Source organism: Pan paniscus, chromosome 4 (assembly GCF_029289425.2).
Source record: "Pan paniscus chromosome 4, NHGRI_mPanPan1-v2.0_pri, whole genome shotgun sequence".
Taxonomy (NCBI): Eukaryota; Metazoa; Chordata; class Mammalia; order Primates; family Hominidae; genus Pan; species Pan paniscus.
The window spans coordinates 114,097,617-114,121,180 of NC_073253.2; the positions used below are offsets into that span (position 1 = coordinate 114,097,617).

Sequence of the window (23,564 nt, forward strand, 5' to 3'; positions counted from 1 at the left end):
GACTACAAGTGCACACCACCACATCTGGCTAATTATTTTTTTTTTAATTTTGTATGGAGATGGAGTCTCACCATATTGCCCAGGCTGGTCTCAAACTCCTGGGCTCAAGCAATTCTCACATCTCAGCCTCCCAAAGTGCTGGGATTACAGGTGTGAGCTAATGGGCCCAGCCCTAATTTGTTTTTAAATCCAAAAATAAATCAACAATAGAAGCTAGCACTCTTTTAATATTTTAAAATATTTTCTGCATAGTTTCCCCAAATATTAGCATTCTAATTGTGACCAGCATTATACCTTTTAATGAGTCTAATCCAAGTAAATAATAAACAAATGATCATGAAAACTGTGAGAAATAATCATTGGTGTATGCTCTATAAATAGTTACCAAGTTTACCTTTAAATGGCATGTTTAGTTTTTCCTTACAACTTAACACTAGATACAGGAAACTCTAGAAGTCATAAACAAAGACTAAACAAAATCCCCTCTTCTTGCCAAAATGTGTACATAATTGCAGTAGACTTGTGCTGAATATACATATATGTTACATACATGTCTCTTATTCTATACAAAATCTCAGCAAATATTTTCCCACAGAGCAGGAAGAATTTTTTCTCTCAAATGGAAAGCTTTTGCTCGTTAAAAAGGTTATATTAAATAGCCCTAAAGAAATATGTTCTGAAAATAACAATTGTATCATATTCCACTTATTATCTTCCATATGAAAACATCAATAAAATAAGTTTACCAGAGTCAATAAGCCTGTTCAATGAACACTGAAAAATACAAATTTATCCAGAGTGATTACAAATGAAAATGTGTGCTATTTCAAAATTACATGCACCTCTTTAAAAATCAGGGCAATTAATAGAGCACTTAAATCATATTAGCTGAGTTCAAATTTAGCCCCTAAACAATACTTAAAATTTCCTTATTCCTTTATACTATTTTACAAAATAATAAATTACTTGATTATCATAATTTTCTTTTGCTACTTATTTCAAACTGTAAAGTCAGGACTGCAAACTGATGTAGGAATCTTATATTATTGGTCTACACCTAATTATTTATAAACATTAATGGAAACAACACCGTTCCAATCCACTACAACAATTTTCTTCTATTTTACAAGTAAGAACTTCTAACCTATCACAACAACAAATCATATTTTAAATTTGGGTTTGAAAACATGTATTAGAGGCACATTTTTAAAAACAAGTACAGTAGGAAATCCTGCTTTTCAGTGAGCTAGTGAATTTCTGTTTATTTGTATTTATGAATATTTGGTTTACTTCCTTCTTCTGGGTAAGATTAGTATGCAATTCTCATTCTTCTTTAGCAAGTCAAAAACCTACAGACCTTAACTATATGAAAACTTAATTTGGTATTGTTAGATGAAGACAGTTAAGCTAGCACCAAAAGAATAACTGTACTAAATTTGAACACTATTCATTAACAATTCCATTTTCCTGAGTTTGCGTTTGTTCTTTGGCATTGGTTTAGGATATAATCCATTTTTCAGAAGGTGTTCCTTGCTGAGGCGAATTTGGGCACCATGCTGAAGTTGAAAGGAGCATAAAGCTTGAAGAGGGCGAAGCAAAGTCTGTCAAGAGAAAAAAGACACTAAAAAAGTATCTGTGACAAATCATGATATTCTATCTACATTTTTCATTCAGAAATAGGAGTTACTATGTTTCTTTTATTATGATTGGCTTTTAACTATGAGAAACACTAGGCACTCTGATAAGTATATAATTATTTCTAGATAAATAATGTCTTTAAAATTCATGCCTTAATATTACACTAAGGAATTTTATTAAAAAGATACAAATACTGATTTTCCACATAGGTAATAAAGTCTGGCATTAGTTTTATACATTAACTTATTCAAACACCACGAAAAATTGTTGCCATTATAATTGAATCCATAACAAGGAGACTAAATGAGACATTTAAATACAAAGATAAGTATACCAAAATAGTCAATTCAGTTTCTATGACAAATTAATGCAAGCTTACTGACACCTGACAACAATTAGATGATGGCAGCAATGGGTAAACGGTTTGCTATTTCTCTCACATTAGTGCCATGGACCACGTACAAGTTAGATGCCCAGGTCTTGGTGCATTTGAAATCATTCTAACAATATCTGAACTGTCTAAATTCAAATACCTATAGGCCAGCCATGTAACAGAAACACGTAAACTGGGTGGATCTTTACAAGCCAACAGAGAACAGTGGCGGCTGTAATACAACTGGAGTATATGTTCTACCTGAAGTTATTCAAATTCAAAAATTAAAAAAAATAACAACACTATGCCAGTGTTTTAAACATATTTTGGGTGAGATTCCTTCCTTGGGCCTGAGACCCCTGATGAAGATGTTTTCAAAAATAATAGCAAAAAAACTTAATTAAACAGATTGTTAAAGGAGCACAAAAGAAACAAAGAAAAAACTGATAGATTTAACTACAAAAAATTCACAATGTCTACGTGAAAATTTATTAACCCACAAAGAAAACCCCACATGAATTAACAAATGCAGTAAGGGTTCTCTTACATGCGGCCAAATATCATTCCTAACTATAATACACACTCTCACATCTGTAATCCCAGCATTTTGGGAGGCTGATGCACAACGTAAGTGGTAGAAAAAGGGCTTAATAGCTTTAATTTACAATGAAATTAAATTTATTTATCGTGATAGTCACTAGTATTTGCTTCTTCGTATTATTTTCTCCCTTATTAAAATAATTCAAATTATATTCAAGGTAGCAATGTGTCCAGCTACTAATATTACATTCACTAATGACCCAATCTATCCAAGAAGATGTAACTAGAAGTCCTTGGATGGGGCTTCTAGAGATACTCTTTAAAGGGGAAAAACTTAGCAGGCATAGGTTTTTGTCCTTTTTTCCTGCCTAGAAAATAACTGTTGAAGGTAGGACAAGCATCATGTGACTACTAGGCAATAAACATGAAGATTAGAGCCAAATACAAAAGATGATGGACAGAAAGAAAAGAAAACTTGTCCCTGAATTCTTTTTCAAGCTGCATTCCCAGTCAGGACTGCCCACCTCAGCATTTCTGATTTACAGGAGAAAAAGAAAACCCCATGTGAATTAACCACTGCAGTAAGGGCTCTCTTACATGCAGGCAAATATAATTCCTTACTGTAATATACACCCCCACATCTGTAATCCCAGCATTTTGGGAGGCTGATGCAGGAGGACTGCTTGAGCCCAGCAGTTTGAGACCAGCCTAGGCAACATGGCAAGACCCTGTTTCTATTTAAAAAAAAAAAAGGAAAATAGAAAAAATTAGCCAGACATGGTGGTGTGCACCTGTGGTCCCAGCTACTCGGGAGGCTGAGGCAGGAGGATCGCTTGAGCCTGGGAGGTCAAGGCGGCAGTGAGCCACAATCATACCACTGCACTCCAGCCTTGGTGACAGAATAAGAAACTTTCTTCTTCCTTTTTTTTTTTTTTTTTTTTGAGATGGAGTCTTGTTCTGTCACCCAGGCTGGAGTGCAGTGGCACAATCTCAGCTCACTGCAACCTCCGCCTCCTGGGTTCAAGTGATTCTTCTGCCTCAGCCTCCCAAGTAGCTGGGACTATAGGCGCATGCCACCATGCCCAGCTTATTTTTGTATTTTTAGTAGAGACGGAGTTTCCCCATATTGGCCAGGCTGGTCTCGAACTCCTGACCTCGTGATCCACCTGCCTCGGCCTCCCAAAGTGCTGGGATTACAGGTGTCAGCCACCGCATCTGGCCCAGAATAGAAATGAAAGAAAAGGAAGGAAGGGAAAGGAAGGGAAAGGGAAGGGAAAAGGAAGAAAGGGAGGGAGGGAGGGAGGGAGGGAGGAAGGAAGGAAGGAAGGAAGGAAGGAAGGAAGGAAGGAAGGAAGGAAGGAAGGAAGGAAGGAGAGAGATAGAAAGAAAAAAGGTAAACATCTTGGAAAGGCTCTGCACAGTATTATTGTAGAAAACTCCTTATGCATGTTCCCATAATTTATTTTAATGAGGAAAATAAGAGAGGGAATGCTAAAATAACTATATATGACTTTACGTACTTTACAGAGTCACCACAGTGGACTGTATTCTGAAACACTGAACCCAGGAAACATACCTAGGATGATATACAGACCAAGACAACTGAAGATTCTATTGATATTTTATGACATTTATTATATTCTTGTAAACAGAAGAAAACTCATATTCTTATGGTCAAAAGATTCCAACTTTTACATCCTGAAGATAAGATTCTATCAATTTACTGAGGTAATGAAGAGAATGAATTTTGGAAACAGGCAGATCTGGATTAGATCCCTACTCCATCTCTGTTGGTACTCCCTACAGCTGTTCACCAATAAGCCAGCCTCCTTCCTGATACATGAGCAGATTGGCATTTTCTATCCCTTTTCAAATTTAGGCACAGCCATATAACTTGCTTTGGTTAATGAAATGTGAGTACAACTAATACGTGTCACCTTAGGGCAGAAGCATTAAAAGTGGTATAGGATACACCACCTTCCTTGCTCCTTCCTTGATGAAAGTGGGATGAATTATCTAGATAGTTCCTCCATCAGGTTGGGTGCCTGAGTGACTGCAATCAGCAGAGGTCCTCAGGGTAATCCCACTGGACAAACAGCATGAGAGATGCATAAACTTTTGCCATCTTATCTGATTTCAACTTTAGAGTTTTAAAGTTGTAGCCTATCCTAGTAAATCCTTTTTGCTGCATGTGAAAAGTGACAGTTTTCAAGGAACCATTACTACCAAGTGCAGATATTGGGTAGAGCCAAAACATTCAGGTTATAGCAGGAGGTTTTGCCACATCTATCTTTAAAAATTCCTATGATAAAACTTCATAAGTAGAAAAGGTTCTGTAATAAAAAAGAACCCCAAGCTAAAGGCTTCCAAGGTATGAAAAGTCCTGGTAAATACTGTAGTAGCTAATGAAAGCCACCATCTTTTAGTTCAGACTTTCTTTTGCCAATCTACAGGCAAAAATTAGAGAGGAAAAGAGGGGCAAGAGGATTAACTCTTTTTGAGTGCCTGTGTTGACAACTATGGCGATTACTCATTATTATCTCAGTTCTTGAAATACTATGAGGTAGCGTTTTGTATATTACAGATAAGAACACAAGTACAAAAAATTATGTGGTCTGCCCACTTGCAAAAAGTGATGATAATAAGTTGTAATTCAAAACTACTTCAAAATCCACATCGTGCTACTTTCATGTAGCCATGCTTTCAGGTGCTTGAAAAACTGCTCTAGAATAAAGAGTGAGGATGAGACAACAGATTAACAAAGCTATTCTGTGCCAAGTTCTTTATTTTGAGGAGCCCTGCCTCTATAGAATGAAGCCAAGTGAAAATTTACTCTTCTCTGGCAGGCACAGTAGCTCAGACCTGTAATTCCAACATTTTGGCAGGCGAAGGCAGGTGGATCGCTTAAATCCCCTAGGAGTTCAAGACCAATCTGGGCAACATGAGACTCCCCCCGCCTCTCCCATCTCTACAAAAAATACAAAAATTAGCTGGGCATGGTGGTATGCACCTGTAGTCCCAGCTACTTGGGAGGCTGAGGTGGGAGGATCACTTAAACCCAGAAGGCAGAAGTTGCAGTGAATCAAGATCATGCCACTGCACTCCAGCCTGGGTGACAGAGCAAGACTCTGTTGGAAAAGAAAAAGAAAAAAGAAAAAGAAAAGTGAAGGAAAGTGAAGCAAAGAAAAGAGGAAAAAGAAAAAGAAAATTTACTATTCTCCCCCACCATCTTAAGGTTTTATTAGAATGCCCCTGATAAAAGGTTATTGGGAAAAAGTGTATGTCATCACTTTCCTCCCCAGGAGGGAAAGAAAACACCTATGTTTAGGGCAGACTGATACTGCATTTCACAAAGATGCTAATTTATTATCGTAACTAGATGCTAATTTTTTTCTCATAACTAGATTTGAAAAGGCTGGATGTGGGGTTCCCCCACTAAGAAAACAGCTTTCACTATAAATTGTGGCTGGAAGCAATTTTTGCCATCTGTAATAATAAGTAACTTGGGATGTTTTATTATGTATTTCTTCTGCTCACTCTCCCACTATGTTATCAGTACCTCCCAAATCCCAGGTTTGACTGTCAAATATCCTTTTTCTACTCCTGGCCACTGCAGTACAATTACTCCTGGCAACCAAAGCAAGCAGAATGAGGACTCTAAGACCTCACTGTTACTTTGGGACTTTATGTTTAATTTTATCTACAGACAACAATAACAAAAGCTGAAGAGATAATGGGTCCTGTCACCATTCTGTTGTCTTAAACTTTGCCTTTTGTTAGATATTACACTCAGAATGTATTTTGCAAGTCTCAAGTTGTCACAATAAGGATTCCTTTTTTTTGTTTGTTTGTTTTTAAGATATCACATCACAAAGCACAATCTAGCAAGATTCAAGTCAGCCTGTGGCTTTATGGCATCAATAAATGCCTCGGGTTATATAAAACAATAGAAGTAATGAAAGAATGAAAAAATGCTGATGGAGAAGAGGCCCTAAAACAACGTAAAGTTGTCCTAACTATATAATGTTACATCATTTTTTCAAAAAGTTCCTCATCAGTTAACTTTGAAAGAATTCACTCTAATACTTTGTTGAGTCTAGAACATTTGTAAAATAAAGCCTGAAACATTCTTAGCTAATAGGATTCCTAATATAATGGTATATTAATTTTTAAATTTATCTTTTTTTACAAGTAGATGGTATATTAATTAATATAATGTACAAAATAATATAAAACTGGAGAGAAGGGAGCACCAGCAGAATTAGTAGTAGTAGTAGTACAAACCCTATCCTTAACTGTAACCCTATTATTCTACAACCACTATTACCACAACCACCACCATTACTAACATTAAAGGTTATATTTAGGATTGCAGTAAAGATCCAATTCCAGTTGTGGGAATAAGAGATATAAGTCCACAGAGAATTCTTTCCAGAACCCAAAAGGGGAGAAAAGTAAGCTTTAAATCTATAGCTAAGGAATATATTTTTCCCTCAAAATTTGAACTTTCAATGGGTCCTTGTTTGGTCTGATGTTGTCTGATCCTAGAGTTTTACATCAACAAACAAGAAAACGCAGAGACTGTAGAGAAAGCAAGTTTAAACAACAACACTGGGTTACATAATTCTATTAAGACACCTGTGAAAAGTGTGTATGTATATTTATTTGCTTAAGAATATACAGAGATGATGGTAAATAAAACAGAAAGACACATATGGGGTATATAAAGTACTATGTTTATGGCTAGGGACATGGGAGTAGGTGACATGGTTAGAGGAGATGGAAAGGTGTCTGAGAACACTCCCTGCTCATTTAAAGTAAGAATCTATGTTCCTTCATGAATTTTTTTTCAAAAGCAGAGAAAGTGAAATTGCCTAGACCCTAAACAAAGTCTACTCAAACACACACGCGCACACACACACACACACACACACACACACAAACACACACACGAAAACCCTAGTTTTTTCAAAAGAAGAAAAGTCTCCAACTCTGACATATTCCACAGCTTAGGGTAGTGGAGAGGAAAAAAGTAATTCAAGGCCTGCTTCTAACATTCTTTAACACTCCTTGCTTTTGCTATCTTTTTGTTCTCTTTAGGATTAATATCTTGGTAGCTAATACATTACTCTGAACTGAGCTTTCATCTATTATTGAAATTTCCTTCGTGTTTAAGGCATACTCATAACTGTAACCATAAAAGATAATGAGAAAGAAAGAAGGCAGGAAAGAGTACCTCTTTCACGTGTGTATGTGCGTGTGTGCATCCATGTGTTCATGCTGTGTTTTGAAGGGGGAGTTATAAATCCCTTTTAGTTGTGCTCATTATCCTCTGACTTTCTTCATGAGTTGTATTTATCAAAACTTTTCAATAATTAAAAAACCCTAACAATTTAGGTTTTATTTCACTATTTTTTCTTTTGCTACAAATGCTGTTTCTTGCATGTTCCAAAAGACTGAGATGTTAGTAAGCACACTGAAACATTATTCTTTGCTGATGATTATTAATTATATATGAAATCATCATGCTTTCATAGAAATTAAATGAAATAATTGCAGGTTATAATACTTTCATATTCTCTAGGCTTTTTTTTTTTTCAAGAAAAATGTCTTTTTTACATTCTAAGCAAGGTTAACACGAGAAACAGAAAGTTAGAATACGGCACCAAGGCAAAAATAAAAATGTTGCTATAGAATGTTCTTTTAACCAAAAAGAAGAAAAGGCTGAGCACAAGAGAACACAAAATACCAAAAAGAGAAGAGAAAACACTAAAAGAAAAATCTAGCCAAAAAACTACTTAATGTTGTGCTACTTAAATGTAATTTAGCATATTACAAATGCTGTTTGCACAGTTTAGTATGAATATTTAAATAATGCAATCTGGAATGCTAAACACACACAGAAAAACACCAGAGGGGAAAGAAGGTTATAAAAGTACATAAATTTCTAACACAGAAGATTCTACTTGTCACATGAGTTACAAATTTAACAAGCATGTCTAAATCTTCTATGTAAAATCTAAGAAAACTCCCACTTTCAAAAACTATAACCTTACAAAGACGTACCTCTTGTATGTAATTATTTTTCTCCAAGATGGAAAGAGCAACAGCTGCACACTCCAGTGTAGAAAGGCATCTATTAGTCGGCTGCATCCGAATTACATACTGACTAGAAATGCTAGTTTTTAATTGTACCTGAAATCAAAAACAAAATAGAACATAATTTTTGTTTTAAATTTAAAATTATAAAGCTTGTGTTTCAAATACTAATTACTTTCCTTCCAAAACTGCCAGCAGCTTAGAAGTATTAAATGTGTCAATATCTTTTATGTATAACATCCTTTTGTTGCTATTGTTAAATAGTAGAAGATAGCTATACAGAAGAAGACATATCCACAATATATACAACCAAAATAAAAAGACTAATAATCCCCTTGCAGTAAAGAGTGAATATACACTTCACAAAAGAAGTTATAAGAATGGCAGGGCCTCCCAAAGTGCTAGGATTACAGGCATGAGCCACCATGCCTAGCCTTTTTTTTTTTTTTAAGAGACAGAGTCGGGCTGCGCTGGGAGGCGGCGATGAGAGGCTCGCACGCCTCCAGCCCGGCCCCGGCCCCCCGGGACGGAGAGCCGAGCAGCCCCGGCTCTGGGCTACGGACTATGGGCAAATAGCTCTGACCACCCGGCGAAGCATGCCGCCTGCCTTGGCCTCCCAAAGTGCCGAGATTGCAGCCTCTGCCCGGCCGCCACCCCATCTGGGAAGTGAGGAGCGTCTCTGCCTGGCCGCCCATCATCTGGGACGTGAGGAGCCCCTCTGCCTGGCTACCCAGTCTGGAAAGTGAGGAGCGTCTCTGCCCGGCCGCCATCCCATCTAGGAAGTGAGGAGCGCCTCTTCCCGGCCACCATCCCATCTGGGAAGTGAGGAGCGTCTCTGCCCAGCCGCCCATCGTCTGAGATGTGGGGAGCGCCTCTGCCCCGCCACCCCGTCTGGGAAGTGAGGAGCGCCTCTACCCGGCCGCGACCCCGTCTGGGAGGTGAGGAGCGTCTCTGCCCAGCCGCCCCGTCTGAGAAGTGAGGAGACCCTCCGCCTGGCAACCACCCCCCGAGAAGTGAGGAGCCCCTCTGCCCGGCAGCCACCCCGTCTGGGAAGTGAGGAGCGTCTCTGCCCGGCAGCCACTCCATCCAGGAGGGAGGTGGGGGTCAGCCCCCACCAGGCCAGCCGCCCCGTCCGGGAGGGAGGTGGGGGGGTCAGCCCCCCACCCAGCCAGCCGCCCCGTCCGGGAGGGAGGTGGGGGGGGGGGTCAGCCCCCTGCCCGGCCAGCCGCCCCGTCCGGGAGGGAGGTGGGGGGGTCAGCCCCCTGTCCGGCCAGCCGCCCCATCCGGGAGGTGAGGGGCGCCTCTGCCCGGCCGCCCCTACTGGGAAGTGAGGAGCCCCTCTGCCCAGCCAGCCGCCCCGTCCGGGAAGGAGGTGAGGGGGTCAGCCCCCCGCCCGGCCAGCCGCCCCATCCGGGAGGGAGGTGGGGGGGTCAGCCCCCCACCTGGCCCGCCGCCCTGTCCAGGAGGGAGGTGAGGGGGTCAGCCCCCCGCCCGGCCGGCCGCCCCGTCTGGGAGGTGAGGGGCGCCTCTGCCTGGCCGCCCCTACTGGGAAGTGAGGAGCCCCTCTGCCCGGCCAGCCGCCCCGTCTGGGAGGGAGGTGAGGGGGTCAGCCCCCCGCCCGGCCAGCCGCCCCATCCCGGAGGGAGGTGGGGGGGGTCAGCCCCCCGCCTGGCCCGCTGCCCTGTCCAGGAGGGAGGTGGGGGGGTCAGTCCCCCGCCCGGCCGGCCGCCCCGTCCGGGAGGTGAGGGGCGCCTCTGCCCGGCCGCCCCTACTGGGAAGTGAGGAGCCCCTCTGCCCGGCCAGCCGCCCCGTCCGGGAGGGAGGTGGGGGCGTCAGCCCCCCTGCCCGGCCAGCCACCCCGTCCGGGAGGTGAGGGGCGCCTCTGCCCGGCCGCCCCTACTGGGAAGTGAGGAGCCCCTCTGCCCGGCCAGCCGCCCGGTCTGGGAAGGAGGTGGGGGGGTCAGCCCCCCGCCCGGCCAGCCGCCCCATCTGGGAGGGAGGTGGGGGGGTCAGCCCCCCGCCTGGCCAGCCGCCCTGTCCGGGAGGGAGGTGGGGGGGTCAGCCCCCCGCCCGGCCAGCAGCCCGGTCCGGGAGGTGAGGGGCGCCTCTGCCCGGCCGCCCCTACTGGGAAGTGAGGAGCCCCTCTGCCTGGCCAGCCGCCCCGTCTGGGAGGGAGGTGGGGGGGTCAGCCCCCCGCCCGGCCAGCCGCCCGGTCCGGGAGGTGAGGGGCGCCTCTGCCCGGCCGCCCCTACTGGGAAGTGAGGAGCCCCTCTGCCCGGCCACCACCCCGTCTGGGAGGTGTACCCGGCAGCTCATTGGGAATGGGCCATGATGACAATGGCGGTTTTGTGGAATAGAAGCGGGGGAAAGGCGGGGAAGGGATTGAAAGATCGGATGGTTGCCATGTCTGTGTAGAGGGAGGTAGACACGGGAGACTTTTCATTTTGTTCTGTACTAGGAAAAATTCTTCTGCCTTGTGATCCTGTTGATCGGTGACCTTACCCCCAACTCTGTGCTCTCTGAAACATGTGCTGTGTCCACTCAGGGTTAAATGGATTAAGGGTGGTGCAAGATGTGCTTTGTTAAACAGATGCTTGAAGGCAGCATGCTCGTTAAGAGTCATCACCACTCCCTAATCTCAAGTACCCAGGGACACAAACACTACGGAAGGCCGCAGGGTCCTCTGCATAGGAAAACCAGAGACCTTTGTTCACTTGTTTATCTGCTGACCCTCCCTCCACTATTGTCCTATGACCCTGCCAAATCCCCCTCTGTGAGAAACACCCAAGAATGATCAATAAAAATAAATAAATTAAAAAAAAAAAAAAGAATGGCAAATAGGTACACAAAAAAGTGTTCAACATGATCTAATGTAAATTAAAACCACAATGGGGTAACATTTCACACTCAACAGAGTAGCTAAAATAAAAAAGGCTGCAGCTAAAATCAAAAAGGCTACAAGGCTACAGTAACCAAAATAGCAAGGTACTGGTACCAAAACAGATATATAAACCAATGAAACAGAACAGAGGCCTCAGAAATAATGCCACACATCTACAACCATCTGACCTTTGACAAACCTGACACAAACAAGCAATGGGGAAAGGATTCCCTATTTAATAAATGGTGTTGGGAAAACTGGCTAGCCATACGCAGAAAACTGAAACTGGACCCCTTCCTTAAACCTTATACAAAAATTAACTCAAGAGGGATTAAAGACTTAAGCATAAAACCTAAATCCATAAAAACCCTAGAAGAAAACCTAGGCAATACCATCCAGGACACAGGCATGGGCAAAGACTTTATGACTAAAACACCAAAGCAATGGCAACAAAAGCCAAAATTGACAAATGGGATCTAATTAAACTAAAGAGCTTCTGCACAGCAAATGAAACTATCATTAGAGTGAACAGGCAACCTACAGAATGGGAGAAAAATTTTGCAATCTATCCATCTGACAAAGGGCTAGTATCCAGAATCTACAAGGAACTTACACAAATTTATGAGAAAAAAGGAAAACAACCCATCAAAAAGTGGGCAAAGGATATGAACAGACACATCTCAAAAGTATACATTTATGTGGCCAACAAACATAAGAAAAAAATCTCATCATCACTGGTCATAAGAGAAATACAAATCAAAACCACAATGAGATACCATCTCACTCCAGTTGGAATGGTGATCATTAAAAAGTCAGGAAACAATATATACTAGAGAGGATCTGGAGAAATGGGAACACTTTTACACTGTTGGTGGGACTGTAAACTAGTTCAATCATTGTAGAAGACAGCGTGGCAATTCCTCAATGATCTACAACCAGAAACACCATTTGACCCAGCAATCCCATTACTGGGTATATACCCAAAGGATTATAAATCATTCTACTATAAAGATGCATGCACACATATGTTTACTGCAGCATTATTCACAATAGCAAAGACTTGAAACCAACCCAAATGCCTATCAATGACAGACTGGATAAAGAAAATGTGGCACATATACACCCTGGAATACTATGCAGCCATAAAAAAGGATGAGTTCATGTCCTTTGCAGGGACATGGCTGAAGCTGGAAACCATCATTCTCAGCAAACTAACACAGGAATCGAAAACCAAACACCACATGTTTTCACTTGTAAGTGGGAGTTGAACAATGAGAACACATGGACACCGGGAGGGGAACATCAGACACCAGGGCCTGTTGGGGGGTGTGGGGGCTATGGGAGGGATAACATTAGGAGAAATACCTAATGTAGATGATGGGTTGAGCAAACCACCACAGCACATGTATACCTATGTAGCAAACCTGCACATCCTGCACATGTATCCCAGAACTTAAAGCATAATAATAATAAAAAAGAAAATGAAAAAAAATAAAATAAAATAAAATAAAAAATAAAAAATGGGGAAAGAACTCCCTAGTCAATAAATGGTGCTGGGATAACTGGTTAACTATATGCAAAAGAATGAAACTGGATCTCTACATATCACCATACACAAAAATTAATTCAAGATGGCCAGGTGGGGTGGCTCACACCTGTAATCCCAGCACTTTGGGAGGCCGAGGCTGGCAGATCACTTGAGGCCAGGAGTTTGAGACCAGCATGCTCACATGGTGAAACCGTCTCTACCAAAAATACAAAAAAAAAAAAAAAAACAAAAAACATTGCCAGGTGTGGTGCATGCGCCTATAATCCCAGCTACTTGGGAGCCTCAGGCAGGAGAATCACCTGAGCTCTGGAGGCAGAGGTTGCAGTGAGTCAAGATGGTACCACTGCACTCCAGACTGGGTGACAGAGCCAGACCCCATCACACACACACAAAAAAATTAATTCAAGATGGATTAAAGATTAAAATGTAATGCCAAGGACTATAGAAATCCTGGAAGAAAACCTAGGTAATACCCTCTGGATATCAACCTTGGCAAAGAATTTATTACTAAGTCCTCAAAAGCAACTGCTACAAAAGCAAGAGTTGGCAAGTGGAATCTAATTAAACTAAAAAGCTTCTGCACGGAAAAAGAAATTATCAACACAGCAATCCAAAAACCTACAGAATGGGTGAAATTATTTGCAAACTATGCATCCAACAAAGCTCTAATATCCAGAATCTACAAGAAGCTTAAACAAATTTCAAGCAAAAAACAAAGAACCCCATTAAAATGTGGGCAAAGGATGTGAAAATACATTTTTCAAAAGAGGACATACATGTGGCCAACAAGCAGATGAAAAAATGCTCAGTATCATTAATCTTTAGAGAAATGCAAATCAAAACCACAATGGGGCTGGGTGCAGTGGTTCAGGCCTGCAATCCCAGCACTTTTGGAGGCCGAGGTGGGTGGATCACATGAGGTTGGGAGTTCAAGACCAGCCTGGCCAACATGGTGAAACCCAATCTCTACTAAAAATACAAAAATTAGCTGGGCATGGTGGTACATATCTGTGGAGAATCACTTGAACCTGAGAGGCAGAGATTACAGTGAGCCAAGATCATGCCACTGCACTCCAGCCTGGGCAAAAGAGTGAGACCCTATCTCAAAAAAAAAAAAAAGAAAAAACTATCAGGGTAACCCACCCCCAATATTTCAATATAGGTTCTTTCTATTTTCCTTAAATGTCAGCTGGTCTGAGAAATAAAGAGAAAGAGTACAAAGAGAGGAATTTTACAGCTGGGCCGCCGGGGGCGACATCACATATCGCTAGGACCGTGATGCCCACCTGAGTCACAAAACCAGCAAGTTTTATTAAGGATTTCAAAAGGGGAGGGGGTGTACGAACAGGGAGTAGGTCACAAAGACTACATGCTTCAAAGGGCAAAAAGAACAAAGATCACATGCTTCTGAGGAAACAGGGCAAGGACAAAATCGGGAACTCCTGATAAGTGTCTATGTTCAGCTGTGCACGTATTGTCTTGATAAACATCTTAACAGAAAACAGCGTTCGACAATGAGAACACATGGACACAGGAAGGGGAACATCACACACCGGGGCCTGTTGTGGGGTGGGGGGAGGGGGGAGGGATAGCATTTGGAGATACACCTAATGTTAAATGATGAGTTACTAGGTGCAGCACACCAACATGGCATATGTATACATATGTAACTAACCTGCACATTGTGCACATGTACCCTAAAACTTAAAGTATAATAAAAAAAAAAAAAAGAAAAAAGAAAACAGGGTTTAAGAGCATAGAACAGGTCTGACCTCAAATTTACCAGGGCTGGGGTTTTCCCAATCCTAGTAAGCCTGAGGGTACTGCAGGAGACCAGGGCATATCTCAGTCCTTATCTCAACCGCAGAGGACAGACACTCCCAGAGCGGCAGTTTATAGACCTCCCTCCAGAAATGCAATTCTCTTCCTAGAGTATTAATATCAATATTCCTTGCTAGGAAAAGAATTTAGTGATATCTCTCCTACTTGCACCTCCGTTTATAGGCTCTCTGCAAGAAGAAAAATACGGCTCTTTTTGCCCGACCCGGGAAGCAGTCAGACCTTATGGTTGTCTTCTGTTGTTCCCTAAAATCACTGTTATTCTGTCTATTTTCAAGGTGCACTGGTTTCATATCATTCAAACACACGTTTTACAATCAATTTGTACAGTTAACGCAATCATCACAGGGTCCTGAGGTGATGTACATCCTCAGCTCATGAAGATAAGAGGATTAAGAGATTAAAGTAAGACAGGTGTAAGAAATTATAAGAGTATTACTAAGGAAGTGATAAATGTCCATGAAATCTTCACAATTTATGTTCCTGTGCTGCGACTCCAGCTGGTCTCTCCGTTCAGGGTCCCTGAATTCCCACAACAAAAAATCACAATGAGATACCACCTCACACAAGTCAGAAGGGCTATTATTAAAAAGTCAAAAAATAGCAGATGCTAGCAAGAGGTTATGGAGAAAAGGAAATGTTTATACACTGCTTGTGGGAATGTAAATTAATTCAGCCACTGTCGAAAGCGGTGTGGTGATTTCTAAAAGAAATTAAAACTGAACTATCAATTGACCCAGAAATCTCATAACTGGATATATATATATATCTAAAGGAATATAAATTGTTCTATCATAATGACACAGGTACTTGTATGTTGACTGCAGCACTATTCACAATAGCAAAGGCATGGAATCAACCATGATGGATTGAATAAAGAAAACGTGGTACATATACATCATGGAACACTATGCATTCATAAAAAAAAATGAAATCATGTCCTTTGCAGCAACATGGATGCAGCTGGACGCCATTATCCTATGTGAATTAATGCAGGAACAGAAAACCAAACCACATGTTCTCATATGTAAGTGAAAGTTAAGGACGGGGTACACATGGGCAAAAAGACAGGAACACAGACACTGGAGACTACTAGAGAGAGGAGAGAGGAAGTGGGGCAAGTGCTAAAAAACTACCTATCAGGTATTATGCTCACTACCTGGGTAACAGTATCATTCATACCCTAAACCTCAGCATCACACAATATACCCATGCAACAAACCTGCACATGTACCTCTTGATCTAAAATACAAGTTGAAATTGTTTTTATAAGTTAAAAAATAACAGATGTTGGCAACGCTGCAGAGAAAAGGAGATGCTTATACACTGTTGTTGAGAATGTAAATTAGTTCAGCCACTATAGAAATTAGTTTAGAGATTTCTCAAAGAAATGAAAATAGAACCACCATTCAACTCAGCAATCCAATTACTGGCTATACACACAAAGGAAAATAAATCATTCTACCAAAAAGATATATGCACTTATATGTTCACTGCAGCCCTATTCATAATAGCAAAGACATGGAATCAACCTAGGTGCCCATCATTGGTGAATTGGATAAAGAAAATGTGGTACATTTGCATTATGGAATACTACACAGCCATAGAAAGAATGAAATCATGTCCTTTGCAGCAACGTGATGCTGCTGGAGGCCATTATCCTAGGCAAATTAACACAGAAAACGAAAACCAAATACTGCATGTTCTCCCTCATAATTGGGAGCTAAACAATGGGTACACACAGAAATAAAGACAGGAACCACAGACACAGGGGGGAGGAGGGCAAGGATTGAAAAACTACGTATTGGGTACTATGCTCACTACTTAGGTGACCCCAAATCTAAACGTCAGGCAATATACCCTTGTAACAAACCTGCACATGTACCCTCTGAATCTACGAAGTTAAAAATTTTTAATACTTAAGTTTAGGGGGTTTTGTGACTTTACTGGGGAAGAAGATGTGGGGATAAGGAGTGGAGAAAGGGACTGTTTAAAAAGGTTAAGCATTTGTGTTAAACAACTACTTTAATCATGTATTAACTTTTAGTTGGAAAATTTTAAATTGGTAAACAAGTATTATTAGTCATAATTTATATCTCTGGAGGAACTTTGGTAAGTTAATAAAGTGGAGGTAGCTCACTTACAGCATACAAATATTACAAAAATTACAAATTTAGACATTTTTTCACATTATGAAAAATGGAATACATTTCCATTTAATCTGAGAAATCTATAAAAACTGCTTAGACTTTTGATCCAAATAAGAATTGTGTTTAATTTATAAAATATGTCATGCTTATCTAATCCTTTCCTAGGACTATTAAAGGATTGCTTTCTTTTATTCTATGCAACTGTAATCTTTTTTTAATAATGCAAAATCTGAAAACCTTATGTCAAAATATTGTCATTAATTTCTCTTAGGATACAGGAAAAATTCAACCAGAGCAAAACTTAGCATGTTATTGAAATCAACATCAAGAATATAAATAAATAATGTTTTCCAAACATTATGCCTCAATTTAAAGTGACATTTTTAGAGCACTCATTTAGAAAAAAAAAATTCTAAAGAGAATAAACATGTAATTTTTAAAATTATATAGTCATATAAGAAAAGTGGATGTTAAAAAGACCTTTTCTACAACCATTATATTTGTCTAATCACATACACACAAAAGCAAACACACACAAAAACATCAAAATGGAGATTTATTCTCCCACAAAAATGGAGATATACCATAATCTTCAAGGTAGTCAACTCAAGAAATAGGTATAAACTTGATACTATGGGAAACTAGTGTTTCATTATCAATTACATCATTCATATGTTTCTAAAATATTTCACATTCTATATAAAGTTATACTTTCTTAAAGATTTTAAATCAATCATAGAAATATGGTTTTAATAACCATATAATTTATATTTTGTTCCTTTAAAATTAAAATGTTGACTGGGCACAGTGGCTCACACCTGTAATCTCAGCAACAGGAGGCCGAGGTGGGAAGAGTTTGAGACTAGCCTGGGCAACAGGCCAGTGACCAGGTATTAGCCATGGTTAGCCAAGCGTGGTGGCATGCACCTGTGGTCCCAGTTACTCGGGAGTCTGAGGCAAGAGGATCACCTGCGCCTGGGAGGTTCAGGCTGCAGTGAGCCATGACTGTGCCACTGCACTCCAGCCTGGATGACAGAGCAAAACTCTGTCTCAAAAAAATAATCATCATCATCATTTTCGGACCTGTAACTTAGTGTAAATATGTAATTACAAGAAGTTGCGGTAAAACTTTTTACTGCAACTTCTTGTAATTACATATTTACACTAAGTTACAGGTCCTAAAAGAAATTCCAAAAAAAGACAGTGTCTTGCAGAGGCAGTGTCTTGCAGGCAAGGGATATTTATCGCACAGCTTTTAAAATTAACTTTTACTTAAAACAAGTGATATGGGAATTTTTAAAATTTTATTTATTTTCTTTATTTAGTCCATTCCTGTTGATTGCAGGCAACTGGTTGATAATACTGCATATAAATGGATACCAAGTATATTATACCAATAAAGAAAACACTAACCTAAATTTCGACTTATTAAAATACTGATGAAAGATAAAGATGTTCATCTGAAAGTCTGCAATGGGAGTAAATATTGGGCCTAGTGATTGGCAAGAATATCTTTAGTGTCAAGACTGACATGACAGCTTAATAGGATAGCATATAACTCAAGGTTACCACCCTTGTTAGAAATATATTGTAAACATTTTGCATTTGTTATTTTAGTTTCTATAATTATCTTTTCTAAACATAAAAAAATGCATGTTAATTATTAAAGACTTACAAGATTTAGAAATGCATAATATAAAAAGTGAAGTGCCCTATAATATCACCAGCCAGAGAAAACGACTATTTACTTCAAGGTATTTACTTTTACAACACCTTAATTTTCAAAATATGATTATAAAATTTTTAATATTTATAAAATAGAATAGGTAATAGTTGAGTTAGGAAGTATAAGACTAAAACTGACATCCTTGAATCTTCTAATAACCATTTAAGAAACTGAATATATCCAAAATGACTGACACCGTCAGTATGCTCCTCCCAGTACACTCCAGAGAAAGAGAATCAAGATCCATCCAAGTTCACTTACGAATGTCCATAATAAAACAGTAAAAGTTCTCCTAGTAAACCCCACCTTTTCTGAAATAGCCATTACTCTAAATTTTTAATAATTCTCTTAGTTTTTGGTGTCCTAAATAAGACAATTGTTCAATTTTGCCTATTTTTGAACTTTATAAAAATTTAGGTTATATATTCTTCTATAACTTGTCTTTTTAACACTGTTATCTCAGTTATTCATCCATATTATTCCTATAGCTGCAGTATATTTATTTTATTTCTATCTTACAGTATCCCTGTCTGTGAATTTGCCACAATTTATGTATTCATTGAAATATTTGGGATCTTTAAAGTTATTTGCTATTATAAACAAAGTAATAAAAATTAACCTATCTTGGTCTAGAAGTACAAGAGTGTCACTACAGTACACCCCTAGGAGTGCAACTGATTTAAGTACTAGGTTAAGCACATTTGCAATATCACGAAACAAAGACAAACTGTGTTCCAAAGTAGTTATATTATATACACCCTTCAGTTCTGAATAAGAGTTCCGTCTGTTCCATGTCATCTCCTACATTTAGTATTATCAGACTTTTAAAAATGTTTGCCATATTTTGTATTTTTCTTTACTAAATTAGTCATCAGTTTATAAAGCTATTTTATATCCTTTACCTTCATTCCATTGAGGCTTACTTTTTTTTTTTTTTTTTTTTTTTTTGAGATGGAGTTTTGCTCTTTGTTGCCCAGGCTGGAGTACAATGGCGCAATCTCAGCTCACTGCAACCTCTGCCTCCCCGGTTCAAGGGACTCTCCTGCCTCAGCCTCCCAAGTAGCTGAGATTACAGGCACCTGCCACCACGCCCAGCTAATTTTTTTTTGTATTTTTAATAGAGACGGGGTTTCAATATGTTGGCCAGGCTGGTCTCGAACACCTGACCTCAGGTGATCTGCCCACCTCAGCCTCCCAAAGTGCTGGGATTACAGGCATGAGCCACCGCACCCGGCAGCTTAGATTTTTACTGTTCATGTTATAAACGAAGAAATGTAGATGCATACGTACACTTCCATTAAAAAAAAGTTTGAAAATTGTAAGCGATCTTAACAGCAGTCTCTACTCTGCCACTAACTAGATGAGTGAACTTTCCTATTCATGTGTGTGGGGGTGTGTATATGTGTGTGTTAAGCTTTTGTGGTTTTTTAAATTAAGTATAACCTCTATGTGTACATACGTATACATACATAATATAGCGTGTATAAGTCTTAATATGTGTTGGGCTTGATATATTTTACAAAATGAAAATTTTTACTTTGGCCATATGTTGGGGGTTTTTTGCAGTTTCCTAATGACAAATGCTATTAAGACTTTTGTCATATGCTCATTGGCCATATATCGTTTTTTGTGAAATGGCTGTTTAAGTCTTTTACCCATTTTACAAAAATTGGGCTGTCTTCTTATTAATTTTTCGGAGTCTTTATATATTACAAATATCTTCTCACTGTGAATTATGCTTTCACTCTAGTGTCTTTTGATGACTAGAAGTTATTGATTTTAATGAAACATAATTTATAAATATTTTACTTTATGGTTACTGCTTTTCATATTGTGTTTAAGGAATCTTAAACACCAAAGTCACCTAAAAGAAAAGGAAACAGTAACTAGCAGATACACAGTGCTGGGTATGTGCCTGTTCCCACTAGCCAGAGTGGAAAATCTGATGATTCACATAGTATTGAGTGAAGTACACAGAAGTCTTTCCTCTGTAGCAGAGAATAGGTAGCTCTAGAATTAAGACTTGAAAAGTGGTTGTGCAACTGGACTTACTGCTTCCTCTTACATATCTGCCATCATCAAGCGACTACACCTGGGATAGTTTACAGATGTATGAAAAGCAAGCAGAACAGAATTGAATCTTATTAGTGGCCTAACCAGCCTGTGCTCGTTATAACAGTAAACCAACCAAGATTAGCAGAACTGCCTAGAAGACACCCAACTGACCCCCATGTGGGAGCAATAAGCTTATTGTTATAAGGCTACTAAGATTTTGTGGTTATTTGTCACACAACAGTATTGTGGCAATGTGTAACTGATACTTTCACATGGCAAAAAAAAAGATTTCTTGCCTTAGGATGACTGCAGAGCTTTGCAATACTTCAAAATGAGATTTTCTGTCATTTAAAATAAGGGGGTTGATTTAGAGAAAAGGTACTCAATGGAATTTAAGGGTTTCAGAAAAGAATATCTATATTCAGATAAGCTCTATAATTTCAATAAAACCTTTCCCCACCCAAGTTTCTAATGTTGACACAGACCAGTACTTTAATAACACAAGAACTGTTTGAGCTGGTGAGAAGTCTCTCAGGAGAAAAGTGTGATTGTCTTTTCGGTGTCTGTTTTAGAATAGCATGTGAGTTAGAGGTTCTTCACCAACTCTTAAAAACTTTGTATTACTGAACTTTTCAAACATACCCAAAAGTAAAATAATATAATGAAGACCTATGTATGTATTATGCAGATTCCAGAATTATCAACATTTTGCCAGTCCTGCCTGTTGTAACCCCCCTAGTTCCTTGCTATCTTTTTTAAAACTATATTAAAGCAAATTACAAACTTCTTGCTGTTTTATTCCTATAAGCTTCTGTATACAAGCATAGGTGATTACTATTTAAAATCATTACCACACTTTTATTACACCTAACAGAATTAGCAATTATACCCTAGTATCATCAAACAAATTTCTCAACTGTCTCAAAAACAAATACAGCTGGTATTTTCAAACTATGATCCAAACAAGGTCCACACATTGCAGTTAGCTGTTAGGTTTCTTAAGCCTCCTTTATACCATCCAATTCCTTCTTTTAAGTAAGAAAATGTCAAAGGTGATGTGCTGAGTATTTCCCATTGTATCACATTATGAGGTACATAATGTCTGGTCATCCCACCTTTAGTGGTGCTAAAATTCATCATTAGTTTGGGTCAACACCCTGACCCCTCCATAATAAAGTTTTCCACCCACTCACCTAATGGTTGAGCATCTATTGATAATCTCTTCCTAAAACTATTATTTCAGCGGAGGATTGCATGACTATAATTTTTCTAAGTCTAGATTTCCTCGGTATCTAGCTGGAATTCTTGAAGGAAAAAAAAACAAAAACCTCTTCAAGTACCTGGTAACACTGAAATACAGTTTCTGTAGAAAAGGCAGGACAAATAAAGAGAAAGAATCACATATTCATTATTTTCAGATTAATGAGTTAATAATCTCATAAATGTCAATGAAGATCAATATTTGATTTTTCACTTATTTTTAAAGTATCATTTTAAAGTATCATAAAGTATTATGAATTCATGGCATATGTTTTACATGTTGCATATAGTATACATTTTTGAAATGTTTTGATCCATTCCAGACATTAATATTTTAGATACTCAAATTATCCCATCTTATGGATCCGTTCAATTGGCTCCTGCAGCCTTTTGCTGTAATATCATTAGTTTTGATGTCTTCTTTGCCCCAGCACCAATAATTAGGTTCATTTGTTTCCTTTTATTTTTAATGACTGCCATTTTTATGTAAATTATTTATTAATATGAAATAGTCACACAGTTGCATAGTCAAATTGTGTAATAAGATAAGCTTATAGAAGTTTGGTTTCAAGGTCTGTCCCCTCTACTTATTGCTTTCCTCCCTCATAGGTAACATTTTTGGTTTGCCTACCACTTTTTTATAAAAATATGAATAAATACTTAGTATATAAAAATATAGGCCAGACACCATGGCTCACACTTGTAATCTCACCACTTTGGGAGGCCAAGACAGGAGGATCACTTTAGCCCAGGAGTTCAAAACCAGCCTAGGCAACATGATAAATCCCTATCTCTACAAAAAACACAAAAATTAGCCATGTGTGGTAGCATGCACCTGCAGTCCCAGATACGTGGGGAGCTGAGGTGGGAGGATAGCTTGAGCCCAGGAATGCACCTGCAGTCCCAGCTACTTGGGGAGCTGAGGTGGGAGGATAGCTTGAGCCCAGGAAGTTGAGGCTGCAGTGAGCCATGATCATTCCACTGTACTCCAGCCAGACTATTACAGAGTGAGACCCTGTCTCAAAAAATAAAAAAATATATATATAAATATGTTATATTAGTTATACTGCTATAACTCATTATATATTATATAAAAGCATAGTATGTTTATAATATGTATTGTATTTACTAATATATTATAATCTTAAATGAATATATCATATAAATTAACATGGCTTTCTTACACAAAATGTATGCTATAAACATTGTTCTGTACCTTGCACTTTTCATTTAAATTACTCTTAAAAGTATCTAAATATCATTCCTTTTCATATTTTTTATATTTCTTTTTATAATAGTATAATACTTGATTGTATAGCTATACCATAGTTTATTCAAACAGTCCACATTTTTGATATTTGGGTTGTTTTTCTAGTCATTTGCTATTTTAAGAAAAATAATAAATAGCTTTGTGTTAATCTTCCTGCTGGAATCCTAGGGATGGCTGGGTCTAA

General features: G+C 39.2%; 1 protein-coding gene across 2 annotated transcripts in view; it reads right to left on the reverse strand.

Moving 5' to 3' along the window:
• Nucleotides 1-209: 209 nt before the first annotated feature.
• The window catches only part of DTWD2 (DTW domain containing 2), a 155,381-nt gene continuing 132,026 nt past the window's right edge, over nt 210-23,564 (reverse strand). For both annotated transcript variants that reach the window (XM_034960376.3, XM_014344967.4), the window contains exons 5-6: nt 8,618-8,746; nt 210-1,601 (exon numbers count right to left, since the gene is read on the reverse strand). In XM_034960376.3, coding sequence (XP_034816267.1) covers nt 1,431-1,601; nt 8,618-8,746 — 300 coding nt within the window. In that variant the 3' untranslated portion in view covers nt 210-1,430. The remainder of the gene's footprint in view (nt 1,602-8,617; nt 8,747-23,564) is intronic.